This window comes from Carcharodon carcharias, chromosome 9 (genome assembly GCF_017639515.1).
Source record: "Carcharodon carcharias isolate sCarCar2 chromosome 9, sCarCar2.pri, whole genome shotgun sequence".
Taxonomy (NCBI): domain Eukaryota; kingdom Metazoa; phylum Chordata; class Chondrichthyes; order Lamniformes; family Lamnidae; genus Carcharodon; species Carcharodon carcharias.
Window position 1 is genome coordinate 130,805,444 of NC_054475.1, and position 27,919 is coordinate 130,833,362.

Consider the following 27,919-nt stretch of genomic DNA (forward strand, 5'->3'; position numbering starts at 1 on the left):
CCTTTTTATTTCAAGGATCTGGTTTTAAAACCCAAAATTATTGTCCCACTAATTTTGAATACTACCTTTTGCTCCTATCTATTTTTTCTACAAGAAATGGTGAAGATAGGAATTTCAGTCCAAACATATTGTTAACTATTCCTCATGGTTTCCAGCCAGCTACTTGGCCAATATGTAGAAACCATTACTGAAGTTATAACTACTATATCATCCCTTAACCAAACACACTGCCTAACATGTTCTTTGAATGAAAGGAGGGAAGAGGGTAAGCAAATCAAGACCTACTTGACTTACTTATTACTTACTCAAGACTTACTCACCACACCATCTCCTATTGACTATCCCAAAATCTTTAAACTGTGAAACTCTTTACTTCCATCTTTCTTCTTTTCCTCTTAAATTCTACCAGCTTCTAAAGCCCTAGTGTGTTGTCAGCTAATTACTTTATTTCAAATTACTTCATTTTCACTCGTCTCTTTGAACACTGGTAATGCATCGTAGGGTGGACTTTGACCTAGCGCCAAGCTTTCTTAATAAAAAAAGAAAAACAGTGATATCTGATGCCATCATCAGGTCATTGGCAAGTCAGTCTTTCCTCCACCCCCAAAGAAAACTATCAACAACAGAGTTCCTGTGAACCGCAGAGCTCACCTTGGCGAGGAGGCTTCTTTTTTTGGCACATTCAGATGGAACAGAGATGGTGCAAGGCAGACAGCCAGGTTTCCAGCAGTCATTTGGTTCTGCTGTACTGATGCAATGTCACTCAAGAAGTACAACAGCGACTGAAGTACCTCACGATTCTCATCTGGCATCAATACAATGGCAGCCTGAAGAGCTTGGAGTCGTTGATCCTTTGGCACATCTGAGACACAAAAAGAAGGATTCACACACATGGAACTTTGCATTCTTACCACTTTAACATTCAAGGAATTCTACCAAACCAAAACCCCACTGCAGACTTAATTACAAAAACAGTACCTTCAAGTATGGGACATAGGCATAACATTCATTTTATATTTATTCATGGGATGAGGGTGTCGCTGACAAGGCCAGAATTTATTGTCCACCCATAAGTGCCTTGAAATACAACTAAGTAACTTAGTAAGCCATTTCAGAGGCCAGCTATGAGTCATCCACATTGCTGTAAATCTGGAATCACATATAGAAAATGCCAGGTAAGGGTGGAAGATTTTTTCCCTTAAAGGACATTAGAGAACCAGATGGCTTTTTACAACAATCCAGTAGTTTCATGATCACCAAATACTGATACCTGTTATTTATTTAATTTAGATTTACTTCAATAACTGAATTTAAATTCCCCAGGATCAGTAGTCCGTGTCTCCAGATCAGTAGTCCGTGTCTCCAGATCAGTAGTCCGTGTCTCCAGATCAGTAGTCCGTGTCTCCAGATCAGTAGTCCAGTAACCACAAGATGCACTGTAGCAGCTTGCCAAGGTTTCTGCGACAGTACTTCCCAAACCCATGATCTCTATTAAAAGTCCAAGAGCTACAGACTTATGAGAACGTCACTACCTCCTGGCTCCTCTATAAGTCATATGCTATCCTAACTTAGAATGTTTCTTTGTCATCATTGGGTCAAAAGCTTGGAACTCTCTACCTAACAGAGCTGTGAGAGCACCTTCACTGCACAGACTGCTGTGGTTTAAGAAGGCTGCTCCCCACCATCTTCAAGGGCAATTAGGGATGAACAACGAATACTAACCTTGCCAGCGACACCATATCCAATGAATGAACAAAAATATCTGACTGCTTCAGATATCATCAGAATAATTGTGAAAATCACATTAAATGTGAAACTCCTGAGGCTCAAAACAACTATTGTTCAGATCATGGTGGTGGAAAATCTGGTTGAAGAGCTAATCTGTGAACGATTCATCTTTGAGAGTCACAGATTCTTTGGTCTCAGCATCATAAACAAGCTCAACTTCAGGGAATTGGGTAGCTTAATGAATTATACACTGGCATTACAAAAAAAGACAAATTTGCATTTATATAGGAACATAGGTGCAGGAAAAGGCCATTCAGCCCACTCCATCATTCAACACGATCATGACTGATCATCCACTTCAATGCCTTTTCCCCACATTATCCCCATATCCCTTTATGTCATTGGTATTTAGAAATCTGTCAATCTCTGCTTTAAACATACTCAATGACTGAGCTTCCACAGCCTTCTGAGGTAGGGAATTCCAAAGATTCACAACCCTTTGACTAAAGAAATCTCTCCTCATCTCAGTCCTACGTGGCTTCCCCTGTACTTTGAAATTGTGTTCCCGGTTTTAGACTCCCCAGCCAGGAGAAACATCTTACCTGCATCTACCCTGTCTACCCCTTTAAGTATTTTGTCGGTTTCATTGAGATTACCTTTCATTCTTCAAAACTCTAAAGAATACAGGCCATTTCCCCAGTCCCTCTTCAGTTCCATCATCTGGGAACAAGCCTGGTGAACCTTTGCTGCAGTCCCTGTATGGCAATAATATCCTTCCTAAGGTAAGGGGACCAAAACTGCACACGGTATTCCAGGTGCGGTCTAACCAAGGTTCTATACAATTGAAGGAAGACTTCACTATTGCTGTACTCAAATCCTTTTGCAATAAAGGCTAATAAAGCCTTCCTAATTGCTTGCTGCACCTGCATGTTAGCTCTTAGTCCCTTTGTACATCTACACTTTCTAATCTCTCATCATTTAAGAAATACTCTGCACATCTGCTTTTCCTACCAAAGTGGGAAACCTCACATTTTTCCATATTATTTCCCGTCTGCCATGTTCCTGCCCGCTCACTAAATCTGTCCAAATCCACTTGAAGCTGCTTTGCATCTTCCTCAACACACATTCCCACCTAGCTTTGTGTCATCCACAAACTTGGAAATATTACATTTGGTCCCCACATCAAAATCATTGATATATATTGTGAATAGCTGGGGTACAAGTACTGATCCTTGAGGTACCCCATTAGTCACAGCCTGCCAACCTGAGAATGACCCATTTATTTCTACTCTCTGTTTTATGCCTGTTAACCAATCCTTAATCCAAGCCAGTATATTACCTCCTTTCCCACGTGCTTTAAATTTGCTAACCAACCTCCTTTGGGAGACTTTATCAAAAGCCTTCTGAAAATCCAAGTACACTACATCCACCTTTATCAATTCTGTTAATAACATCCTCAAAAAAGTCCAACAGGTTCATCAAACATGGTTTCCCATTCACAAATCCATGTAGACTATGCCCAATTAGATCATTATTATAGCACTTTTCATGTCCCAAAGGGCTTTAGAGCCAAATAAGTACTTGAGTGTAGTTCCTTTTGCAATGTAGGAAATTAGGCAAATTTGCACACACCAAGTTCCAACAAACAGCAATCTAATACTGACCAGATAATCTATTTTTTGATATTGATTGAGGGTTAAATATTGGCCAGGACAAAGTTTGATGGCCTTGGTTTAATGTCACATCTGATATACACCATCTCTGGCACTACAGAATTCCTCAATCCCCGATTGGGACTTGAACTCCTGTGACTCAGAAGTGAGTGTGCTAACAACTGCACCAAGTCTGACACATGTCATCTCTGGGCCATGAAAGGTAGCCAGCTGAACTGATAGAGAATAGAATTCTCTTGTTTGTTGGATATATGTTTTCTACATGAATTGAGTGTGCAATAATCTCAATCTAGATCCTTGTGGGCATGGCCCCACTGCAAAAATTGGCACTAAGTCGACAATTTCTTTCATAGAGTAGCAGGTGTTGGAAAGGGAAATCTCACTTTGGCACAATAGGCATATTGTTGCTTCAGAGTAAAGGGAGTTATACTCTGCACCTTCCTGTGCAGTTTGATAACCCTCACCTTGATAAATGGGGTAACAAGGCTCAGCCTTGTTACAAAGAGAACATCTCACTAGGTTTAAGATATTCAGAACTTAAGGCTAGAATTTATGACATTATAATTCATAAGATGGAAGGGAAAGAAAAGGTATTTTCTATACTTCACTCACACTGATAGATCTGTAGAAAAGTTTCTGTCAATTTGCTGGTAAAGATGGGTTCTGGAAGGTCCCGGAAATACTGCTTTAACATGTCGGCTACATCGAATGCTGACTGACCATGGTAGTTAACATTGTCAGGATTGTTTTCATTCATCTGCCTCAGAGCCTGGATTCGTGATTTCACCCCCGACTTCCTGAAGATGCCAACCTGCTTATAAAATATAAATAAAAACATGTGCTCATCGTTCTACTCCAAGCAACTCAAATCACTTTTCAGTGAGAGATTTTCTAAACATACAACACAGGCAGCTGATCAGCATCCACCACAGATCAGTACTCGATTCTAAAGAGGCTGCGGATGTCCAGTCATTGTAACAGAAAGGACATGCTGCAAGATTGCAGAGGGCCAGCCATGTATGAGTTAGGCAGGATATCAGAGTCAATTTCAGGATTTGTCACAGGGAATAAAAGGACAGACCCCATAGCAAAGAGCAGGGATTTGGGCACATCTGCTTCAACCTCTTCAGTGACTGCACCTATGTGTAAGGCACCTAGAGGGTACTGGTTAATTTAGAGTCCTGGTGTAAAGTTGCAAGTAGTGGGGGAGAAATGACTTTGAAAAATACAGCAGAGTGTAGGAGGTAATTAGTTTATTCTATCTTAGCCATTGCTTTAATGGCTTCCTGCTAGCTGTTCCTTTTTAACTGTGAGGGAATGTCTTGGGGAAATGAGATTGGATAAAAGCCCAGTCAGAAAGTTGGTACCACAATAAGCATGATGCACTGATGGTCAGCCTCATTCTGTAATGACACTTCTGTGATTTTACAGCTGCTGTGAGTACTGAAGTTACATATCTCAATACACTGGTCGATCCAACAGTGGGAGATTGCCTGCTCTTTAGGGGAAAGGGAATTATATCCTCCTACTTTTGTTGAAGAATTCTCCCAGCTCCTCTTCTGGCCTTTGAAAGTCATTCACTAGCTGGGGTCCAGTAAGATGCACATGAATGACCTTTGTCCAGACTTCTGTCTGTATCATTCATGGTTCAGCCAATTGGAGATATACAAGTCTAGTCTTGTGATGACTTTATCTCCTACTCTTTTCTTTCCTTCTTCCAAACTTAGTGCATGGCTTACCTAGAGTAGCACAATGGAGACTGTCAGCTCATTGAGTAGGAATTCATACCTGTAAAGCTATGCCCAACTCCTCCAAACGTGTCACACGTTGGAACAGCAACATGTTGCACCATTGTACAATTCCACTAAGAAATTTTCATCACCTGTTTGGCTTAGAGTCAAACAAAAGTGCCAGCAATGCAAGGATATCAGTGGTTATCAAATGTTTCTGAGGCAACACCTGTAGCTTTTAACATACTTCCCAGAACTCCCCACAGTCATTGACATAACCTTGCCAACCCTCCAGGAATATTGAGATTCTCTGGGGGATCCCACCAGACTGAAACACTCAAGATTCTCATGTTCTATGTTGCAAAGGACAGTGTCAACTATCTACAACAACACTGCGATGATACCTGGAAATGATTGTCAATAAGCATACAGTGCAAGAAATAACATGCTAATAACTCGACAAATGAAGAAAAGCCCAGAGGGCATCTGATGAGCTGAAAGACCAGCAACACAAAAGCGAGATACTGCAGATGCTGGGAATCTGAAATAAAAACCGAAAATGCTGGAAAAACACAGCATAAAACCCATCACATTTCTACCTCTCTCCAGCTCCAAACACAAGTTATATTGGACTCAAAATGTTAACTCTGTTTCTCTCTCCAGAAGGTACTGCCAGACCTGCTGAGTTTTTCCAGCATTTTCTGTTTTTATTTAGGATATCTTCACAGACCTTCTATGGGTCAGGGATCCCAGCATGAAAATCTTGTTGAGTCTTGTTGTGTCCTGTTCTGAATAACACCTACTGTTAATGATGTCCAAAGAGAATCCTTCTTGGGAACATTACAGCTAGTTCAGATTTGCAGCTAGTTCAGATTCAGAGAACATTCAAACGTACCTGGCCCATGCACTGGCTACGAAGGTAGCGCATGGCCTGTTGGATGCTTTGAGGTAGAGGCTGCCCTGACCTCTTGACATTTACAATTGGAGGTACACCAAACACATATTTGCTCCTGTAATCTGGTTCCTTGCTCCTTTTCATGAACTTAGGAACGCCCCTGTGGGGGAGAGAGTGCACAAGAATTAATAAGGCACCAAATCCTGTGGATTGATGACAACATTTAGACAAATAAAATTTCAGTAACCCTAATTACTGACCAAATACCTTAAAGAGTTGTTCTTTTTATTTTTTTCCTCTTATCCTTGTGATCTAACAGATGAACTTTATCCTTTGGCCCAGCTCCCTCCAACACAATCTTTCTTGCATAGTTTTATTTTCTCAAAGTTTATTACTCTTTCCTCCGAAGCTCCAAATGTATTGGGTTCAAATCTCCTGACTCTGGACAGACATAGGATAGACACCTGTTGAGGCGGAGTTGCGGCCAGATTTGTTGCAGTCTAGCATTCTAGTTTCCAGTTAGGAAAGCAAACAACATGTTAGCCTTTATTACAGCGGGGTGAAGAATATAAGACCCAGTTGCACCAACAACACACATAGAGCAGAGATTTATGTCTGCAAGTGGAAGTGGGAAAGTGGAGCACAACAGCAGGCCCATGAGACCCTAAGGCCCTACAACCTAATGGGTGCTGAAACAAAAATACTCCACCTCCCTTTGGGGTCTTCTAGTGGCTACAGCTGGACACATGCATGAGTCTGAAACTCCCAGTGTATTGCTCAACACCAGCTACTTGCATCCGGGTGTCTGCAACTAGAGGGAATTGAAGTGGGAGGCTGTGAACATCCCATCCCACTTCACGAACAACTGAACACTGGTTCTGCACCTACTTCCGGTTGAAGATTTAGTTCTATCCATTTTGCCCTATTTTTCTTCCCAGACTTCAAGAGAAAAGAAAAATGGGGGGAGGCATAGATTTGAATCGTTATCATCCATTTTCCGGTTCCACCAAAGTTGAATTTCAGACCCTAAATCTTGCTTTAGGCTTTTGACTTCTGTATCCTGTCCTCCATTTCTAGGTTTGCTTTCCAAATTCCTTCCCTTCTCACAGATTGTTTACCTTGCTTTGCCGTGCACCTCTCTCGGTTTGATTTTACACAAAAAATTGCAATCTGTTTCCACCCTTTGTGAGTTTTTAAACAATTCAACCATAGCTCCCCCCAACCCCACTACCAAGCTCATTTTCCACATTTCCTCCCTCTCTCACTGCTGTGATATGACATAACCTACATCCATTCCCTACAGATGCAAGAAGGAAACCATCTGCAATGTTCTGAGAGTCAAAGGCCAGGGTTGGACCAGCTCCAAGTCCTGTGGATTCCTGTTATTGTGCATTCTCTGTCTGGTTACAGTAAGCATGAAGAGACAATAGCAGGGCTCATATCCAATCGGATGCTTTTTATCTTCAAGGAAACATTAAGAATGAATCTTCTCGATCATCAGGACGCAGTCTAGTGACACTGAGTGTATGGCCAGCTCCTGAAACCACTGTACAGATTTCAATTATCAAATGCACAAGGAAGGGAATGTTTTGGCAAGTTACTAACATAACAATCTGATTTTCCTTCAACTCTGAGGCCACAAGTTCAAATTTCACCAAATACAGGTTGCAATATGGAGCAATGAAACATGGGTCCAGATCCTATCAGAGGGAGGGTCAACCCTACACCTCTCCCATACATTTCCTGGAGGCTGGATTCACATCCTTAGAGGAAAAAGTCTGGAAGTTTATTTTCCACCTGACCTCTTGACCAGAGCATGAGATCTCCAAAATAAAAAGAGCAACAAAACAATCAGGATCTTCCGTTGGCTCAAGTGGGTTGTCCCACTCAGAGTAGGACTAAGTCAACCACAAAGATTTCAGGTTTGATTCCTATATTGCATTGAAGGAGTTGATCTAACCAGGGGTGATGGTGAAAGTTCTACAAGTGATGAAGTAGAATTGAAAAATATAATCCAGGACTCCTTCACCTGATCACTTTGCTGTGAGAACTGTGTGTTTGTGATATCTCTGAATACAATTTTGAAAGTTTACTTTTTGCAATTCATGGATGGGGTATGTCTTAGGGTTCAGATGGCCCTTATAACATATCATCCGAGATTATCATCAGGAACCAATTAATTATCCAATTTCCTCAATTAGATTCCCATCTACAAGTCACTACTGGATATTTGTTTTCTATATATAAACCATTTTAACCCCTCAATTAGATTCCAGCCTGTAACTCACTCTGGGTATCTATTGTTTTACATGCAATTTTCTGCATATTGCATTTTGTTACAGACTATTAATATTGCCCTGTATGGGAAATTCTGCATGTCACTCCCCAGGCTTCCTTCAGATGTCATATATTTCACGTCTAATCAGAATTAGTTATAGGTCTAACTCTGCCACGCAGCATGAGCCACGGTGACATAAACAGTGCAACTTCTCTGCTGGCCTTGGGGCCCACGTTCAAATTCTGAAGTTTGTTTTCAAAGCAAGACAGATACAGCAAATGAGAAAAGTGAGTGAGTTCCCTGGCCACCCCACAGAAATGTTAGGTACTGACCAGTTCCAGCCCTGTTTGCTGCGGACGGCGTATCTTTCCATGATGGCAGTCAGGCGCAGTAAGGAGAATCGCTGCAAAAGGTTGAGCTGAGCTGCCGACTGTCTATTGATTTCCAACGAAGCAGAGTTCAGGCTTGGACGGTGAGAGTTCTGGAAACTGTGCCAGCGCAGCTTCCTGGCGAAAGAAAATATAATTATTAACTAAAGGAAACCAAATACCAAGAATGCCAACACCATACAAGATTCTCGAAGCCAAACTCAGCAGGGACAGCATGTCAGCAAATGTATCACAAGGCACCCACTGGGAACTTCTGCCCTGCGTATGCTGGGACAGAAGAAAGCTCCCTAATGTAAATGTTGCAGGTGGACATCTGGGCCATTACGGATACCCATCAAAGCAGAGGTTGCAGGTTTTGTCACACTAGTCAGCTGATCAGTTTCTGGCAGAAACCCAACCAGAAGATAGATTTCCAGAAGGTCTTTCAGTTCCCTTGCAAAGGGATCTCTTTTTTTGTCAGGCTTTGTCCATGATTACAATATGTTCAAACCTGTTTATTTCAACATTACATTTTTTTATTGTGTCTCTTTCTTCACTTGTACAATCCCATTCTATTGTGCTTCATTTAAATATTTTATCATTATGCTCAAGTACAATAGTATTTAAACGAGCTGAATAAGTTATTCAGGGGTCTTGGCCAAAGACCCACAGATACTCACAGGGCTGGCCGGTATCTGGCTTACCTAAGCTCCAGCCTAATTCATGACCCGTCTGCCACGCTCCCAGCCAAGACTTTTCTGGAAAACCCCATGTGAATTCAGGACCTCATTGTCTTTACAGGAAAGTTGGCCCTATATTTAATTTTGTTCTAAGTGATTCTTTATAAACCTGGTGCAACAAAGTTTATATATTATGAAGGGGTTCACACCTCTAATTCCACAGGTAGTGAAGTGCCCACAGCTGTTGGGAAACTGGCTGAGGCATAATTGAAGGTAAACTGCCTTCCTCAGGGAGGATTGAATAACCAGAGAGTAACTTCACCTCCGGTCAGTCTCTCATGCGGCACCTGCATGGTAAAACTGACCAAGGGTTGGGAACAGAGGAAAGGGAAACTAAAAGAGTTGCTTCAAAGTGCCATGCACCCATTTAAAAGCTAGAAATAGAGATACAAGTAAAAAAAATGCTATGTTTCAATAATTATGCAGTTTTCACTCTGTTCGCTCTATACAGGTGTGACTAGTGGGCTATCGTAAACATTAGTGCTTGGGCCTCAGCTATTTACAATCTATATCAGTGACATAGATGAAGAAGCCAAGAGTAATTATCCAAGTTTGCTGACAATACAAAGCAAGGTTGGAAAGTATGCTGTGAGGGGGATACAAAAGGTGGCAAAAGGGTATAAACAGATTAAGTGAGTGAGCAGGAGGTGGCAGATGGAAACTAATGAGGCATCCTTGTACATGATTGCAAAGTTAGCATGCAGATACTGCAGCCAGTTAGGAAAGCAAACAATATGTTAGCCTATATTACAAAGGGGTTAAGAATATAAGATAAAATAAATCTTACTGCAAGTTTTAGGGCTTTAGGGCCAGGAGACCACACCTGGAGTACTGTGTACAGTTTTAGTCCCTTAAGGAAGGATATACTTGCCTTAGAGGGAACGCAACAAAGGTTCACTAGGCTGATTCCTGAGATGTGGAGAGATTGAGTAGATAGGCCTTTATTCCCTAAACACAAAATTCTTAAGGGACTTGACAGGATTGATGCTGGGAGGATGTTTCTCCTGGCTGGGGAATCTAGAACCTGGTATCACAATCTCAGGATAAGGGTTGGTCATTTAGGACTGAGATGTATAGAAATTTCTCCATGCAAAAGGCTGTGAATCTTTAGAATTCATAGGCTGTGGGTGCTCAGTTAAGTATATTCAAGTCAGAGATTGTGGTAATCTGAGGTGCATTACATCTTTGAGAGAATGTGAGCAGATTGACCATGTGACTGTATGACTCAGTTGCTTGTAGCACGGGTTACAATGTTAAGGATAGTTTAGAGTAGGGTCTGGTTGGAGAAGCACACATCATGTTAGTGCTCTGCTACCTGTGTAAAGAAACAACATGTGCTTCATCTTATATTGGTCTCTGCATCTGCAGTATATTGTTACCAACTCACCAGCCATTAGATAGGCATGCAACTGCATTCGCGAGCAAAATAGACTATAGAACATAACAACTGGCGACGAAGCAAACACGACCAGTCGACAGAACCAAGGAAAGCCATGAAAACTCAACTGAAGTGAATCAGCCGTGCCTTGCAGGCCAATTGTAAGTACAGCCCTCACCATAGTCGTCAAAGTTATCTCCTTCCAGTATGGCACAATTTGGCCTCATCGAACCATTTGATCAGACCACTGATGACTGGTCATATCTTTTTGGCCGATGACATATTAGAGGAGGAGGAAAGGCGGGTAATCTTCTTAGCGACATGTGGCAGTAAAACATACGGCCTAATTTATAGTCTAATGGCACCCAATGCCCCAGATTCCAAGGGCTTTGATGAGTTGATAAATCTTATGAAAAGCCATTTTCAGCTGAAACCCTCGATAGCAACACGCATTTTAAATTTAATTTGAGGTGGTGCACTCCAGGAGAGACAGTTGCTTGCTAGGTAGCAGCCTTAAAACAATTGATAGAACCGAGAGTTCAGGACGTCGATTAATATGTTAAGAGACCAATTAGTGTGTGGGATTAACGAAGACACCATTCAAAAAAGATTGTTGTCAGAAATACATTTAGACTTCAGCAAGGCACTGGAGTTGGCGCTTGCAATGGAAAGTGCAGTCAGGGGTTCAGAAGCAAACAAGGGAGAACAAAATGGCACCGTTCTTCGCATCTGGAGGGAGGCACTGGTTAGAAATGGTGCAGAAGCGCAGGGCTCCGCGGAAAAGCAAGAAACAGCCACCATTAACAGACCAGCAAAAAGCAATGGTTTAATGGAGAAAACCCACAATAATAATGGCAGAAGTGGAACCAGACAGCCTGCAAGCAAATGACAATTAAAAGAACCGTGTGCTTTTACTGCCATTGCAATGGGCACATTATGCAATATTGTAGACAGATTGAGACATTTTTTTTTTTTAAAATGCAGAAATCATGAAAGCCACATAATAGAGGAACCAGAAGAAACAGAATCAGACATTTACTCACCACACAACTTAAAAATGGGTAAAACAGCCAATTTACATGACAGGGGAAGTCAACGGAAAATCCATCCGAATGGAGGTGAATACGACAGTTATAGGGGAACATACGTTCAAATATCTGAATGGAGGAGGCCACTCATTAAATCTGGAAAATTCAGATGCTAATTTAAAGTTGTATACCGGTGAAGATATATGAGTAAGAGGTATATGCAAGGAAGCCAGAAACAGAAAATGCTGGAAAACTCAGCAGGTCTGACAGCATCTGTGGAGAGAGAAACAGAGTTGACGTTTCAAGTCCATTTGACCCTTCTGAAGCCAGTCTCCTAATGTACCCCTGATAGTAGTAACAGGAGAGGGTCTAACTCTTCTTGGTCGGAACTAGCTTAAGGAAATAAAGTTGGAGTGGACTAAGATATTTTGACTCAGAATTAAAGATCTGCAAGGCTTATTACAGAAATATGCCTCTACGTTCAGGAAAAGCTTGGGAAGATTCAGGGGCTGCAAGCTAAAATCCACATGGATCCCGAGTAGACCCCCAGATACTCGAAGGCAAGGCCTGTCCCCATGCATTATGAGAAAAAGTTGATATTGAATTGGACAGGCTGGAAAGATTGGGAGTCTTACTACCTGTACAATTTTCCAAATGGGCAGCGCCCACAGTTCCAGTACTAAAGCCTGACCAGAGTGTGCGAATATGCGAGGACTACAAGTTGACCGTTAGCAAAGCGGCCAGACTTGACAGGCACCCTATACCGAAAATTAATGAATTGTACTCCAAGCTGGCAGGGGGAACTGCACATATGAAACTCGACATGAGCCACGCTTACCAGCAAGCGGAGCTAGAAAAGGCCTCTCAGGATTTTGTGACTATCAACACACATAGGGGGTTATACCATTATACCATGTTACCCTTCAGAGTCTGATCGGCTTGTGCCATTTTCCAATGGACTATGGAAAATTTATTTCAATGTTTGCCCCATGTGGTGGTTTATCTCGATGTCCTAGTAACAGGACTAACTGATGAAGAACACCTGGCTAACCTGGAAGTGGCATTGAGGGTTTCTCACAAGCTGGAATACGTTTGAAAAGGGAGAAACATCTTCCAAGCAAAAGAAGTGATTTACCTCGGTCATAGGGTCGACTTTCAGGGCCTTCACCCAGTAAAAGACAAGGTGAGAGCTATTCGTGAGGCGCCAGCACCGAGAAATGTCACAGAACTCAAGTTCTTCTTGGGAATGATTAACTACAAATGGTCGCTTTCTCCCAAATTTGTCAACAGTACTGGCTCCATCATACAAGTTACTCAAGATAAACCACAGGTGGACTTGGCAAACTCCACAACAACAGGCTTTTATGACAGTAAAGCAGCTGCTACATTCATCGGCCCCACTGGTACATTTTGGCCCAAAGAAAGAATTCATTTTAACCTGCGATGCATCACCTTACGGAGTAGGGGCAGTACTCTCCCATCGGATGGCGGATGGCTCTGAACAACCCATTGGCTACGTCCCAAGAACACACAGCATTGCAAAACGAAGATACTTACAGATAGAGAAAGAAGGTTTATCCATTGTATTTGGTGTTCTGAAGTTCCACCAATACATCCATGGTCGCCACTTCTGATCACAAGCCACTACTAGGTTTGTTTGTGGAAGGCAAGGCAATAACTCCAATTGCCTCTGCATGCATCCAAAAGTGAGCACTGATTCTAGCTGCTTATGAATATACTTTCATCCACTGGCCGGGAAGCCAGATTGCAAATGCCAACGCACTGAGCCAATTACCTCTAAAAGACAGCAATGTGAACGTCCCAATTCCTCAAGAACTTGTCTTGTTATTAAACTTTCTGGACTCATCACCAGCAAATGCTGAACAAATCAGAGAATGGACAGACCGCGATCTAGTTTTGTCTCACGTCAGGGATGGTCTAATAAGTCGAATGAAATGAAGCCCTATTTTAATAGGGGATACGAGCTCATCTGCCAGGATGGCATCTTGCTGTAGGGAGCGAGAGTCATTGTGCCTCCAAGAGGAAGACAACCATTATTAACTGAATTGCGTAGAGCTCACCCCGGCATCTCTAGAATGAAAATGTTGGCACGCAGCTACTTATGATGGCCAGGGATGGATACAGAAATCGAAAACAAGAGCTGCACTTAATGCCAACAGGTACAGAAATTGCCTCCATCTGCTGCACTGCATCCCTGGGAATGGCCGGGAAGGCCATGGGTCTGCCTCCATGTTGATAGTGGGGTGTTTTTTGGGGCACAATGTTCCTCTTGCTGATAGACACTCACTCCAAGTGGATAGATGTATATGAGGTGAGGTCACCCACATCTGCCTCCACCATAGACAGATTGCATCATAATTTTGTGATATACAGTTTATCAGAGATAAGAGTGTCTGATAATGGAATGGCATTCACCAATGGGGAGTTTCAGAAATTTACAAGTCTCAGTGGCATTACACATGTTAAGACCTTGCCATATCACCCGGCATCTAATGGTTTGGCCAAGTAGGCAGTCCAGACCAGTCCAGTCTGGAATGAAAAAACTGGATGGAGACTCCATTGTAACTGGATTATCACATCTCCTGCTCAGCTATAGGACTACTCCACAAATGACCACCGGTATTGCCCCCGCAGAGTTATTAATGAAGAGACGTCTCAGGACACGTTTGAGTCTTATAAGGCCAAATTTAGCTGGGAGGGTAGAGAGAAGTCAGAATGTCCATAAAAATGGACACGATTACCACAGTTGTGAAAGAAACTTCACTGTTGGAGACACAGTTTTTGCAAAGAACTTTGGGGATGGGCCCAAATGGCTAATGGTGAAGTCAGTGCAGTAACAGGACTCCTGTCCTACCACATATCAGTCGAAGGTCAGATCATGTAAATCACCTCAGGAAAAGGGAAACAACTCTACAAGAAAGGATGTGCCAAACATTCCTGTTGGAGTCTACACCGCAGGTAGAAGGAACTCCCCTTGCTGTGGAAGTACCTGTAGAACCTGTTGAGCCTGAGATTCGAAGAGACAAACTTACAGGTTCCTACTGGAGAGCCTAGTGGACAGATAACTCCTGAGAGAAAGGCGTCAGATAAACCATCCAAAGTCATAGAACTATGACAGTCAAAATGTTTTAAAGTAGTCTCCTGAGAGACTGAATTTGTAAATAGTTCATTAATGCAAATAGTTGATATGTTGTAAAGATTGTAAATTGTACTTTCAAGTAAAGAGAGAGGGAAGTGGTAATCTGAGGTGCAATACACCTTTAAGAGAATGTGAGCAGATTGAAATGTGACTGTATGACCCAATTGCTGTGTAGCACAGGTTACAATGTTAAGGGTAATTTAGAGTAGGGTCTGGTTGGAGACGCACACATCATGTTAGTGCTCTGTTATCTGTGTAAATAAACAGTATGTGCTTCATCTTATATTGGACTCTACATTTGCAGTATATTATTGCCAACTCACCAGTTATTAGATAGGATTGCAACCGTGTTCACAAACAAAGCGACCCAACCATAGAACATAACAGAGATTGATAATTTTTTAGATACTAAGAGAAACAAGGGGTTATGGGGTTAGTGTGGGAACATGGAATTGAGATAGGAGATCAGCCATTAATTCATTGAACAGTGGAGTAGGCTGAAGGACCGAATGGCCTTCTCCTGCTCGTATTTTTTATGTTAAGACGCTCCATAACATCTTGTGATCACAGGGCACTGATAAATACAGGATGTACTCTGTGGGACACTGATGTGCTCAGTTTAATTCAGTCTCTTGGATAAACACACTGGACGGGACTGGCTAGTCTCTCATCCCTTTGTGAAGATGAGGCAGAGACAGAAATCTATTGCAAAACAATGTCTTATTCAAAAGGCACCAATGAACTTTTGAAACCCAAGCAGAGGAGAGCTGATTGATAATATAAACTATGAAATAGCTTGTTTTAATTCAGTGGAATGTTGCAGTTCAGTTCTAACTATTTTTTCTCTCAATTAACTCCTGGTTCTCCTGAGGGCATTGATTGTCACTGAGAAACCACATTCTTGATTTGCGAGTCTGTATTGAGCATGTTGTCAGGACATTTGGCCATGGGGACATTGCAGTAAAGTTTAAATCTTGCCCTCACTCATTGTCCTCTAACATGCAACTTCCAACAGTTAGTGACCATAAATGGGAACACCAGCTGATTTCCTCATTCCCAATTCCCCACCCACTTCCAGCCCAGGAAAGATGCGGCCAGATGCTGTATCATAACTGTTGCGTTAACTCAAACCAGCCAATTCAGCACAGGGCAGGAGCAAGCCTTCGCAAAAACATCTGCTGACTTACTGCAATTAAATGGAGCAATTACAGACAGCTGCATAAATATTCAAAACAAATGTGAAAATTAGATACAAGAAGAAAGTTTTGCATTCACATCATAAACATGTCAAACACCTTTCAAACTGCTTCAAAAATGAAATTACTTTGAAGTAAAGTGACTACTGTTATGAAGGCAAATGCAGCAGCCATTTTGCACAAAGCAATATATCACAAACAAAGCTAAAATGAACATCCAGTTAATTCACTTTTGATAGTTTTCATAAATTGGGAATGTTGGCCAGAACTCCCTGCAAAAATGGGCCCTTTAATAGTCACTTGACCCACAAACCTCAGTCTAACATCTTACCTGAGGAATGAAATAGCAAGTTATCAAATAGCATAGCAATCTCCAGTCATCTGCACTGGGAACTGTTTTGGTTACACTTGGTATATGATATAAAACATGATGTCACAAGGCAGATTTCCATCTTTACATTTTGAAGAAAGCAAACTTCGGCAGGTTTTGTCCTGCAAGACTCACCAACAGGTATTCCTTTCCAAACTCTGCCCTGACATTGTGTATTACTCAGGCAGTAAATTGAAAACCTAAGCACGTAGATCACTGCGCACAGCGTGTACAATACCATAATAAGTGTGATATCCACCCCTTCTGAAATTGCCCCTTCCCCAGAAAGGGGGAAGGTTTGTTAAACACACCCCGAGGCAGAATTTTGCGTCCCATGGGCAGGCGCGCACTTGACCCAATTGGGAGTAAAATAGTGCGTGATGACATCGGGCGAGCGTCCTGATGTCTTCATACACTCGCACGATATTTCAGTTGGCAGGCGCGCACAAGATTCGGCAGCAAGCCTGCTGACAATTAGGAGGCCTATTGAGGATACTTATCAATTAATTCAATCCTATTTTTCGCTGCCCATCCAACCTTTCGGGTGGCAGGTGGGCGAACAGGCCAGGCGATCTTTGCATTTTTTAGGGAACCTCATCTGCAGGTGGGGATGAGGTTTCCAACAGTAATTTAACAAAAAAATAAAAAATGTTACGCATCATTTTTAATATGTCCCTGTTCATGTGACTGAGTCACATGTGGGGACATGTTCCCCTTATTTTTAAAGTCTTTATCTTTAATTGTGAAATTCTTCAGCTCCCTGAGGAAGCTCTATGTCTTCAGAGAGCTTTCAGTGTGCACTCCCCCATGTATGCGTGGACTTTAGTGCACACGCTCCTCCCGCCCCCACCTCGGCAGCACTGAGCATTTCAGCACACCTTTCATGTTGGCTGGCCGTTAATTGGGCAGCCAGTGTGAAATCGCGGTCGGGGCCCAATCACGGGCGGCGGGCCCTTTCGATGCCGTACCCGGGTCCGTCCGCCATGCCCACCCAACAAAGGGAAAATCCTGCCCCTGGTGTTTTTCAGAAGCTGACCAATAGTTTGGATCCCTCATCTGTCTGGAGATATCTAATTTCAGCCCAGGCAATGAATGGTAGGGGACATACAATTACATTAAGGTCCTCTGGGCATGGATGATGTGAAATTGCAAGGGCAGTACCTCATTCAAATAACCATTCTTCATGTGGAAACTTAAACAGTGGATATCTGGTGGTTGCCTGACTAAGGGTTACATCATAGCTTCCTTCATCCTCTCCTTATCCAACGTTCACACATATGATTACAAGCAAGACTTGTGGACTGCAGAGAGCAAATTCAAAGGGAATTATACAAGGGGCATCTCCATTTCATAAGCCAAGCCTGGCCAACTGGAGCCAAGTCATCTGGTAGGGCAAAGAAGCCCTGCAACCTTCCTTTCAAATTCTTAATTGTTGAAACATTAACAATCTCAGTAACCCAGACAAAGGAATATACACCTTTGTCAAAATCAAAGTGGAGAGGTGGGAATCATGTGGCATGACCCACATCCCCCCTAACCAGCTGGAAGAACAGTTATACTGTCTTGCTGTACTGCAAATCAGTCTGCCATCTTCCATCTACCAAGCAGCAGCACAGAAAAAGGGCTCTGTCCAGGTTTGAATGCCTGGCCCCCATCTACACTGTTTCTACTGGAACTTCTGTACCATCACCTACAAAGCTAATTAATCGCTGCATACCTATCTCATCATAGAAGTCATCTCTCCTGGAAAAATGAATTATCCAGCATAAGTTTTAAACCTACTGACCTCAGTGAAGGAATACACCCTGGGACTTTGATTCTGGACTCATATGAAACAATAATTATTTGCCTTGTGGCCTTTGCCCTGTAAATCTTTCTTCCTCTATCCCTCATTTATTGTAGGAATGCACAGGGGACTACATAGTGACACCCCTGCCTTTCGCATGTTGAGTATGTGGGAATAAATTACTTCTGAGTTCACCTTATCTCGAGTTTGTTATGGGGTTATTAATAAAAATTGGATCACGCCAAAACTAATGGGTTGAGAAATACACCACCACTTATAAAGTCGGTGGTGGGGGGGGGCAAAAAAAACACCTGTTTACAGATGGGTGGTGAGTAGAGAAATCAGGGAATTTTTAAATTAAACCCCCTCTTGCTTGTAACAATTACAATGGATAGAGATCAGAAGTAGGAAGCCTAGACCAGTGTCATTGTAACAGACTGTAGAGTACCTACTGTCACCCTGGCTGAGATTACCTAATTCAGGACAAACCTGTACTCAAGCTGGAACTTCCCTAACCTTTAGAACTCAGTTCCACAATTCACTGAGCAAAGTAATTAAGACAGCCTGAAAAATGGTGTTTTACTGATGTCTGTGACTATTTCCCAACAGAAGGTCACAAGTCACTAACCTGTTTGGTCTGGTTAGTGAAGCCCCTACTCCAGAATCTCTTCGTTCCCTCATTTCTATCTCTTCAGTTTCAATTAGTGAATTCCCAGTACTGTCAAAATCACTTGCAGAGGTCCCCGCATCAGACATGGAACGGTCTTCAAAATTCAGACCCGGCAAAGGAAAAACTGTCTCTCCAGTAGAATCAGACTCTGTGTCATTAAATTCTGTGCCTATCATTTTTGACCAGAGGCCTACTGACTGCTGTAATCCATTGACATGCTTCAAAACATCATCTAGTTGTTTAAAGACATCCTCGCACCCGAGCATGTCATTGTATGGATGAGTCTCAGGCACGTTGTCATAAATACTCTGCTTGCTCCCCGTGGAACTACATGAACCCCTTTGTCCCTGAAATGCAAATTGAAAATTGTTGATGCTACTGCAGGTGGACATTCCAAGGGACAGATTTTCTGATCTCCAATTTACCAGATGGTCATCCGCACCCGGACACAGGCTTTCTATTGAGAGGGCTTTGGGGAAGGTCCCTACTTTGTGGTTTGTGGGGACACGGACAACGTAGTCTTCATGAAAACAAGGTTCAGCTCTTCTATTATGGTTGGAGGCCATAAGCCCCATTTCATAGTCCTCCAAGTACAATCCACAATGTATTGTGCTGTGGCTACTTCTAGAGTTGAAGGCTTTAGAATGTTCTCTGTATCCAGAGTCAGCAAGAGATGCAACACCAGATTGAGATACATCCTTCATTAATCCCTTTGGGCTCTCATTCTCAGTTTTCAGAGGACCCTTATTCTGTAAAGGTTCACACAGCTGTTGTGAAACTGTCCTGACACTTCTTGGCTCTTTGCTCTTTGAAACAGTCTTGCCTTTACCCCGAAGAGTTCTAAATCGAAGGGACTCAATTCGTCTCAGAAAGCTCTTGGTCCTGTGTTTTCTGGGGTTCTCCAGGAAGTCTGCAGTTGTTTGTGTTCCAGTGGAAACAAAGTTGTCACTTGAGCAGCTTTCAGTCTTTCTCACTGTTTGGGGATGAACCATCATGACACTCCTTGGATTTTCCTTTGATTCCAGCTGACCACCTGAACATTGAGCTACCAACACCTCTTGGACGCTCCCAGCACTGCTGCTGCTCCGCACAGAACTGGCCTCAGGATCACTGAGGTCAGAGAGCACACTCTCACGACTGGCTGAATCCTTCATTGTTGAGTTTAGGATCTCAGTACGGTTCGACAGGAAGTCAACGGTTGTCAGCCGAGACCATCTTTTGCTCTCTCGCTGGAACGCCCAGCGATCACTGATAGCACAGAGGTCGTCTTCTTCAGAATCGTCACCCTGGAATAATAATGGCACCATGATTACAATAGGGTTGCATCATGAGAAAAGGACAACTGGGAACACTGCCACTGATTGTGTTCTTCCCTGCTCCTAAATACCACCTGAAAAGTGATGCTATTCCTTTGCTCTTGAACAACACTCTACACAATCGTCTCTTATAGCTTTTCTGGTATCTGTACTTGACTCTTCTTGGAGAGAGCAGCAATGTAACTTACCTTCATATGAATATTAGAGGCCTTTGCACATAGATTTCCTCTAATAGTAACAAGTGTAAAGTACTCCCTGAAAAATCTGGCACCAATGATCCTAGAGTTCCATTTTATGCTAACTGGCTTAAGGGACAGACTAGTACAGTACAGAAAATCTGCTGTTTTTAATTTTTTTGTACTTCATTGGCTATGAAACTCTTTAGGACATCCTGAGGTCATAAGGACTAAATAAATGTTATTTTTTTCTCAGAATTAAAAATGGCTTTTTTTGGTAATATAGGTGTTGCAGAATATTGTTACTCATTTGAAGTTAGTGATAGCGGTCATATTTAGTACTTTGCTATTCTGCACCCCACCTCTTTTTTCAATATTGCTTACTGGGAGCCACATATAGGAAACAACCACAAGCTCTCAATACAGCTGCTAAAGTCATTCACCTCCCCCTTTCCTAAGCTGCCAAAAAAACTTTCCAAACCAGAGAGCAGAATTCCCCCTCCCCCAGACTACCATCACACCATGAATAAAGCGAAGCGTCAGTTAAAACAACACCTTCCTCCTTTTTTCATGCCATTACACCACACCCACATGAGGTTTTCCTGTGTCTCAACCCACTGCTTGGTATGGCAGTGCCATCTTCTTATCAACTCACTGTAAAGCAGGCTACTGAGGCACCTAGAGAGCTCTTGGATGCTGCGTACTAATGTTGAAAGCATCCCAGCAAACTAAAGGAAGATTTGATTAAGGCTGCAGAAGACAAACAATAAAATTAACAGCAAGCCTTCCAAATATCTTACCCCACTTTCAGGTCCTCCACCAGTGGCAAAAAGCATATATTAGGCTACATAGTTGACAATTACACTATATGTCAAAGCTAGAGTTGAACAGGGAATCTCTGTCCTATGTAATACTCTGAATGGAGGAATTCTTAATGATCTGCAGGTGGACAGTGTGATCTGGATTTTCACCAAATCGGAATGATTCAGGAGCCCTTTAAAATGGTGGCCTTGTCCCAATTCAGGGATTCCCAACCCCATGCCCTGACTGTCTGATTTTCAGGAGTGCCTTTAAAAGTGTGCAGGCTGATTCCTGTTAAAAGCTTGCATCCAGCACTCTCAACTTGACCAGTTCCATTGCAGAGGTCAATATCTCCTACTCCTCTGCAATTTTCATAGAGACAGGCCAAATTATAAAGAGTCGTGGCTCACAGGCCCTCAGAGGAGTCATGAGCCCTTACCTGCATGAGAGGACTTTTTAAAAGCTAAGTTCAATAGCTCCTTCTTTTGCCCTCTATACCAAGCTCTGTCCTTCCACCCACTTCAATGGCCCCTCATGCCCCCTATCCATGACCACTGATCCACTATACACTACCTAGAACCAATGAACCATATAATGTGTAGTGGTACGTGTGATTAAAAAAACTTTGGAAAAAAAGTAATTCATTCATAACTTTCTCCTTGGCTGAAAAAACATTGTTTCACCACAAGCTAATAAAAGTGTCAACCAGACCTTCTAAAGTATAAATAACAAAAAAAAAACCCTTGAAACCATTTAACTCATGGAAATAAACATTATGAAATTGACAGCAGAGATCAGAGAGCCTGAACTGTCAATCAGACAATGTTTTCCCTCCACAGCAGGTGTTTTAATATTCTAATGGTTGTCTGGGCTCTCAGCCAAACATACATAATGAGGTTTGAGGGTATAATGAGGGCCATGGGAGGCTGAAGGAATGGCAGAGCTTGGCATAGATGGCATGAGAGGCCATAGGTGGGTGGGGGGCATGAAGTGGCATGAGGTATGGGGAGTGTGAGGGGGTGAGAGGGTGTGAGGGGTGAAGGCTGGAGGGCCTGTGTGTTCTTATTTTAATTGGGACGAAGTCCCACTGCACCAAAGCAGGCCTCAACAGCCTGCCTCCACACACGGCAGCCCATGGCTGAATCCAAACTTCTTCCAAGGTTGGCTGGCCTCACTCCAGCCCACACCCGGCTCTTGACAATGTAAAACACACCTTTGCAGGCAATTTCTCCCAAGGCAGGCAGGCTGAGCCAGGAATTTTCCCGACTCCCACTACCCGCCTCAAGGATGAAAATCCAGGTCAGTGTGTCTGTATTGGTGTAAAATCCAGAGGCGGGGGGGGGGGGGGGGGGCGGGGTGGGGGGGCACCTTTATCCTGGTACAGAATTAATGATGGAACAGCAACTCTCTGTACTAGTACAGAACTCAGGAGGTGGAGCAGGGAGCCTCTTATACTGGTATAAGGCCCAGGGGGTAGATCAGGATTGTGTGTAATGGTACAGAACCCACAGAACAGAACAGTTGATCTCTAAGCTCTTGTGACTAATTACGCTACAGATTCTATCTTGGACATAGCTACATCACACTAGACTCTGTTCCCATCAGTTTGATTGTCAAAACTATCCTTTTTAAAAAAAAACAATTAGCCAATGCAGCTATTCCAAATCATGCCAAAACATTGAAGAAAAAGATGTTTCCTCATGTGCTAAAACAGCTTTGGAACTGATAGCTAAGCCTTTGACCTTAAAAGCACTGTAGGAAAGTAGTTGCTAGAAATAAATGACTGGTACAATTCTCCAAGGGTGCTTACCAACTTCCTGTTAGTGTTGACATCAAGCTTTATAGAGGCATATTTATTCAAGATCATCAGCCGCCTGAGGAGAAACAAAATCAAATTAAAGCTACAATGTTTTATCCACATGACTGATTTACAGAAATTACTCACAGTAAGATCTCATCTGCGAAACCTCTTTAAATTGGGACTTTGCAGGATAAAGATGTGATGTCATTCAGCAGCCTCACTCCTGTAACACTCAGGCATCTCCTGCATGATACTTCCCATACTCCCCCATTAAATTTCTTCCCTCATCTCCTAATGGTGTTGACATACACTGTTGTACAATTCCACACCATAGGATGTCCCCCAGTACCTTGTTCAAATCCCCAATCTTTATTGATGGATCACTCTTAAGGTCCATCACAGCTAAAACCCACTGACTATACCTGGCATTCACTTCCCATCATGACTCGCTGATCAGAAATATGAACTGGAGTTGTGCTGGTCCCTGTCTAGCCAAGGAGCAATTCTGGCACTCCTGAGATCAGATAACTCTGCACAGACCAAGGATCAAATTTAGTACCTTTTCTCCCTGCATCTCACAGCACAAAACTAGGCATTGCATTTACCCCTTCAACCGTCTGTATTCTCTAATACTATGAATATTCTTTCCTCAATATTGCAGGAATCGGTCAAGTTTGTTTTCAAAATTTAATTCCTGGTGGATAAAGTGAATGACACATTTACTAGGGAAAACCCCCACTGGAAAGTAGAAATCAAATGTTGATTTTAACTTTGCTTAGGGGGCTGAATATCCTGAACATCTCTATGTCCTCAGAAACAGAATACAAACTTTACTAAGGACTGTTTCTCTTACAGTTTCCATCTCTATCCCCAGCCAACCATATTCTTATTTGCCTGCACAGACTCCCCCCTTTTGATACTCCCAACCCTGACCTTTATTTACATTAATTGGTCTCATATTAAAACTAAATCTCCCTAAAAATTACTCTATTATTTACTCATTTATTGTTCTCCTCCTCCCCACCTCATCCCAACTTCCCCCCAAACATTATTTTATTTAATTTGATACTGGAGATAGATGGATGAGAAATCTCAGTAAATGCACCAAAAAAAGCCCAAAAACACTTCTCTCAAGAGTTGTGAAAAATCCTCGGACTTCAGGGGATCATATTAGTTAACGCGTCTCTTAACAACCGACTACAAATAATTTTAAAATTCTGGAGAACTGATACTGGCAAACCTGGAGGGCATGATAAGCAATGTGTTACTTTCTGTTTAAAGATGTCAAATACAGAAAGTGCTGGGAACACAGTATTTGTGGAGAGAATGGACAAGTTAACATTTCAGAAGTAGATCCTTTATCATAATTGCATTGTTGCAGGGTCCACAGCTAAAACTCAGTTGCTTGCCTCAAATATTGCACCTCGCTCAATGAGTAGTTCAAACAACACCAACATTCTGATCTGGTGCCAGAGTGTGCAGTTTAGCAGATCGCCTGACAGAAGCTACAATTCTGGATGGAATTGGTTCTACTGGAACTTCACCCCACAAATTACGTCCTCAATAATTTTGCCATCCACCTCCCTCCCATAGTAAAGGAGGGTCTCTGGAGAAGTTCCCTGGCAAACTCAGGAATTCCATCCAATATGCCCTTATAAAGCATCAGTGGAACTTTCAGCAGCTAAGAGCTGGGAGGAGCCCTACTGCATTCATTGGAAAGGCCTTAGAACTTACAACGGCAAAACCAATATCTTTGTCTGGGTCTTCCCATCAGAGGATAGGATTTGGCCACTCCAAAATTCCTCAGTGGTCTGGATTGGGCATCACAGAAGTAGGTGTACCTTACAAATGCAGGTAGCACACTGTGCCCATGTAAATGACCCCAGCTCAGGGATCTGAGGCACAGCATGTGGCCTTTGCTTTGGGTAGGTGAGAATTTTGCTCCACTGCTGGAGTGAGCCCATCAAAATATTGTCCCCATGAAGAATCATTTATCACTTCACACTTCTGGCAGAGAACAGAAAATGGAGCATATATTGCACATGATTTTCTGACCATTAAAACAGCCAGTAAGTTGCCTAAAGCACACACTGACATTCTATATGTGCTCCTGACTGGTGAAGCTGCCAGTCAAGAGCACAGAGTTAACCCTAGGGTTTTATCAAATGATGAGAAGGATGATCTCCAATTCATCACAGTACTGATGGCTATATCAACTCTTTGAAACACAAGTTTAAGTACTCCTGCACCTAACAGATATTTCCAAAATCTCAAGGGGAAGATAGGCGAAGAACAGATTATTTCTCAACAGAGTCACACACAAGCACTGGTGACCATTAATCAGTTTTTTCCTTTGAGTCAATCAGACTTGGAAAGTATGGGGTTAAGACTAGCCTTTAATAAAATTTGAAACACGAGATCACTATAAAGTGGATGATACTTGGTTTTGAAATAATTAATGTTAAGCTCTTGCTGACTGCAACAGCACCACAGAAAATGCCTCACATGACAAAATACCACAGCACATTGCAGGAAGTGAGTTATGTTTAGTTAAAGTTCAAAATGTAGTCTTCTGGACACACAAGCAACTACTGAGAGATACCAGAGGAATAAAAATTATAAATTATCTTGTGGAAACTAAAAGCATCATCAATGATGTGCACAATGTTTACGTCTGTTACAATATAGGAATTACAATCTAAGGACTATATGGACAGGATGATTCATGTTGTAGAGACAGGGGTAGATTCTAGTCTTTACTGCCTGGGCATTAATGATTACCTGGAATGGGTGTAAAAGCAAAAGTTAGGCTGGGAGCATCACATGTCAAACAGGAGCCTGCCTGGTACTCATTCCATTAAATAAATGGAAGAAAAATTGGGTTGGCTCAGTTAATGGTGCGAGAAACCCAGTCAATGATTGAGTCAGTATATCACCCCATTCCAACTGACCATCATTTCAACTCACCACTTCAAATAAGTGGCTGAGTCTCAGCTGAAGACAAGCAGGTGCCTCATCAATGCATGTAAACCAAGACCAATGATATTATGATCTGATGCAATTGATTTTAATTGGTCAAAAGCCACAAAGGATTGGTTACAGGCACCTACTCATTATTAAAAAAAAAATCTTTTTTGTTTTAATTGCAGCCCCATACGAGGGCAATGAGTATACCATAAGGAGCCCAATAAACAAATGCAAACGAGCCTGAGCCCAGAAAATTAAAATCAGTCAGGAGCTTGTGATTTTCACTGGCAGAGCCCCATAGGGCTGATCATTGGCATAACTCTGCCAGGAAAATATAAATACAATTTTGAAGACACAATCATTTCAAGAGTATTTGATTTTGGAAGAGGGCCCTTGGACTTCAGATTCACCAATGAATGTTATAGAAGTTCTTTTTGCATGGACTTAGACAAAGGATAGAAGCAAGGTTTGGCAATGTAGCATCAATGACTCACAGGAGAGCAATTCAGCAGCAGGAAATGGCCAGGGCAGTCAACTACCCCAACAACTCAGTGCACGAAATAATTTAATGACCTGACCAGAACAGGCAAGGTAAGAGGAGTTAGACACATCTTTCTAGAGCATACTTGGAATAAGAATGTCTTATAATTAGTGATTTGCACCCACCATTATGTTGATGTGCTTCCCCTCAATACACTGGAGGCAGCACCATGCTCTCAACTTTCACCTGGAAGTGCTCCTTTATTCACAGCCTTATGTTAAAATCATCCTACTAAAGGTGTCAGTCGGAATTTAACTACATGGCGGATATACCTCAATGCAGCTATTACAGGAATCAGACAACAGCTGAGGATTATTGCCATCTCATGATGATCAAAGGTCATTCTCATTTTTTCTCGTTATGTAGAAGACAAGCCACAATACCAGAAAGAGAACAAATTTCTGCCCTCCCTTCTCCAGTGAGGAGGAAGCTCTGCTGATACTTAGGAAGGAGGTCATACACAAGGGTAGAAATTGGGAAGTGCTAGAGCAGCTGCAAATTACAAGTTCCTGATTACGTTTTGCTTTGTACATAAGCTGTCAGCAAATTATATTGTGAAATCCATCCCACCACATCAAATGTGACTTTCAGCTCTAATGAACACTGTTCCTCAACCAAGTCTAACCTAACTTCCTCATTTCCTCCTCTAGATGCATCAGAAAAGGAAGAAAAACCAAGCCCACTTTACCTGGCCTAGCCAACAATTTGCAGCATACTCACTCTATAAACTCCTAATTGCCTGTTTTAAGCACATCTACATCAGATGGGAGTGCATTGAGTGATCCACTGTGCTCAATTGTTCAGGAGCACTTGGAGGGGCTGGACCCTAAGGGTGAAGGCATTGAGGACCAGGAGATAACACCCTGCAGCTGAAGGGCCCATGGACCAACTCTCTGTTTTTAAAGAAGAATGCATCAAGTACTCTGGGGACCATCTGCTGCAGATGGAGAAGTCATCTACCACACTGGTATGTTAATGTGACAGATGACTTTGCAAAGCTTCACCCACCCTGAGACATATGGGAGCTCTAGAGCTATCTGCAGCAGAAAGTCTCATAACAATGCCCCAAGAGCAATCTGTGCATCGCTCTAGGTGCTCAGTTACTGATGTCAATTCCAATATTCACTTACTGACCCAGACAAGTTACTCTAAAGACAAAGTGCTGGAAAAACTCAGCAGGTCTGGCAGCATCTGTGGAAGGAGAGACAGCTAACTTTTGAATCCAATATGACTGTTCTTCGCTATTGCTGTCCTGAGTCAAACAGGCATTACTGGCTCTGAATGATCTGGATATTATTTCCCTGTAATCCAGCCAAG

At 42.4% G+C, this 27,919-nt stretch overlaps 1 protein-coding gene across 1 annotated transcript in view; it reads right to left on the reverse strand.

Annotated features, from left to right (window-relative positions):
• Positions 1–27,919, reverse strand: part of stard8 (StAR-related lipid transfer (START) domain containing 8) — a 108,899-nt gene that overhangs the window by 19,813 nt on the left and 61,167 nt on the right. Inside the window, exons 4-9 of the mRNA XM_041195250.1 lie at positions 23,104–23,167; positions 18,959–20,286; positions 8,637–8,810; positions 6,027–6,186; positions 4,014–4,212; positions 652–862 (exon numbers count right to left, since the gene is read on the reverse strand). Coding sequence (XP_041051184.1) covers positions 652–862; positions 4,014–4,212; positions 6,027–6,186; positions 8,637–8,810; positions 18,959–20,286; positions 23,104–23,167 — 2,136 coding nt within the window. The remainder of the gene's footprint in view (positions 1–651; positions 863–4,013; positions 4,213–6,026; positions 6,187–8,636; positions 8,811–18,958; positions 20,287–23,103; positions 23,168–27,919) is intronic.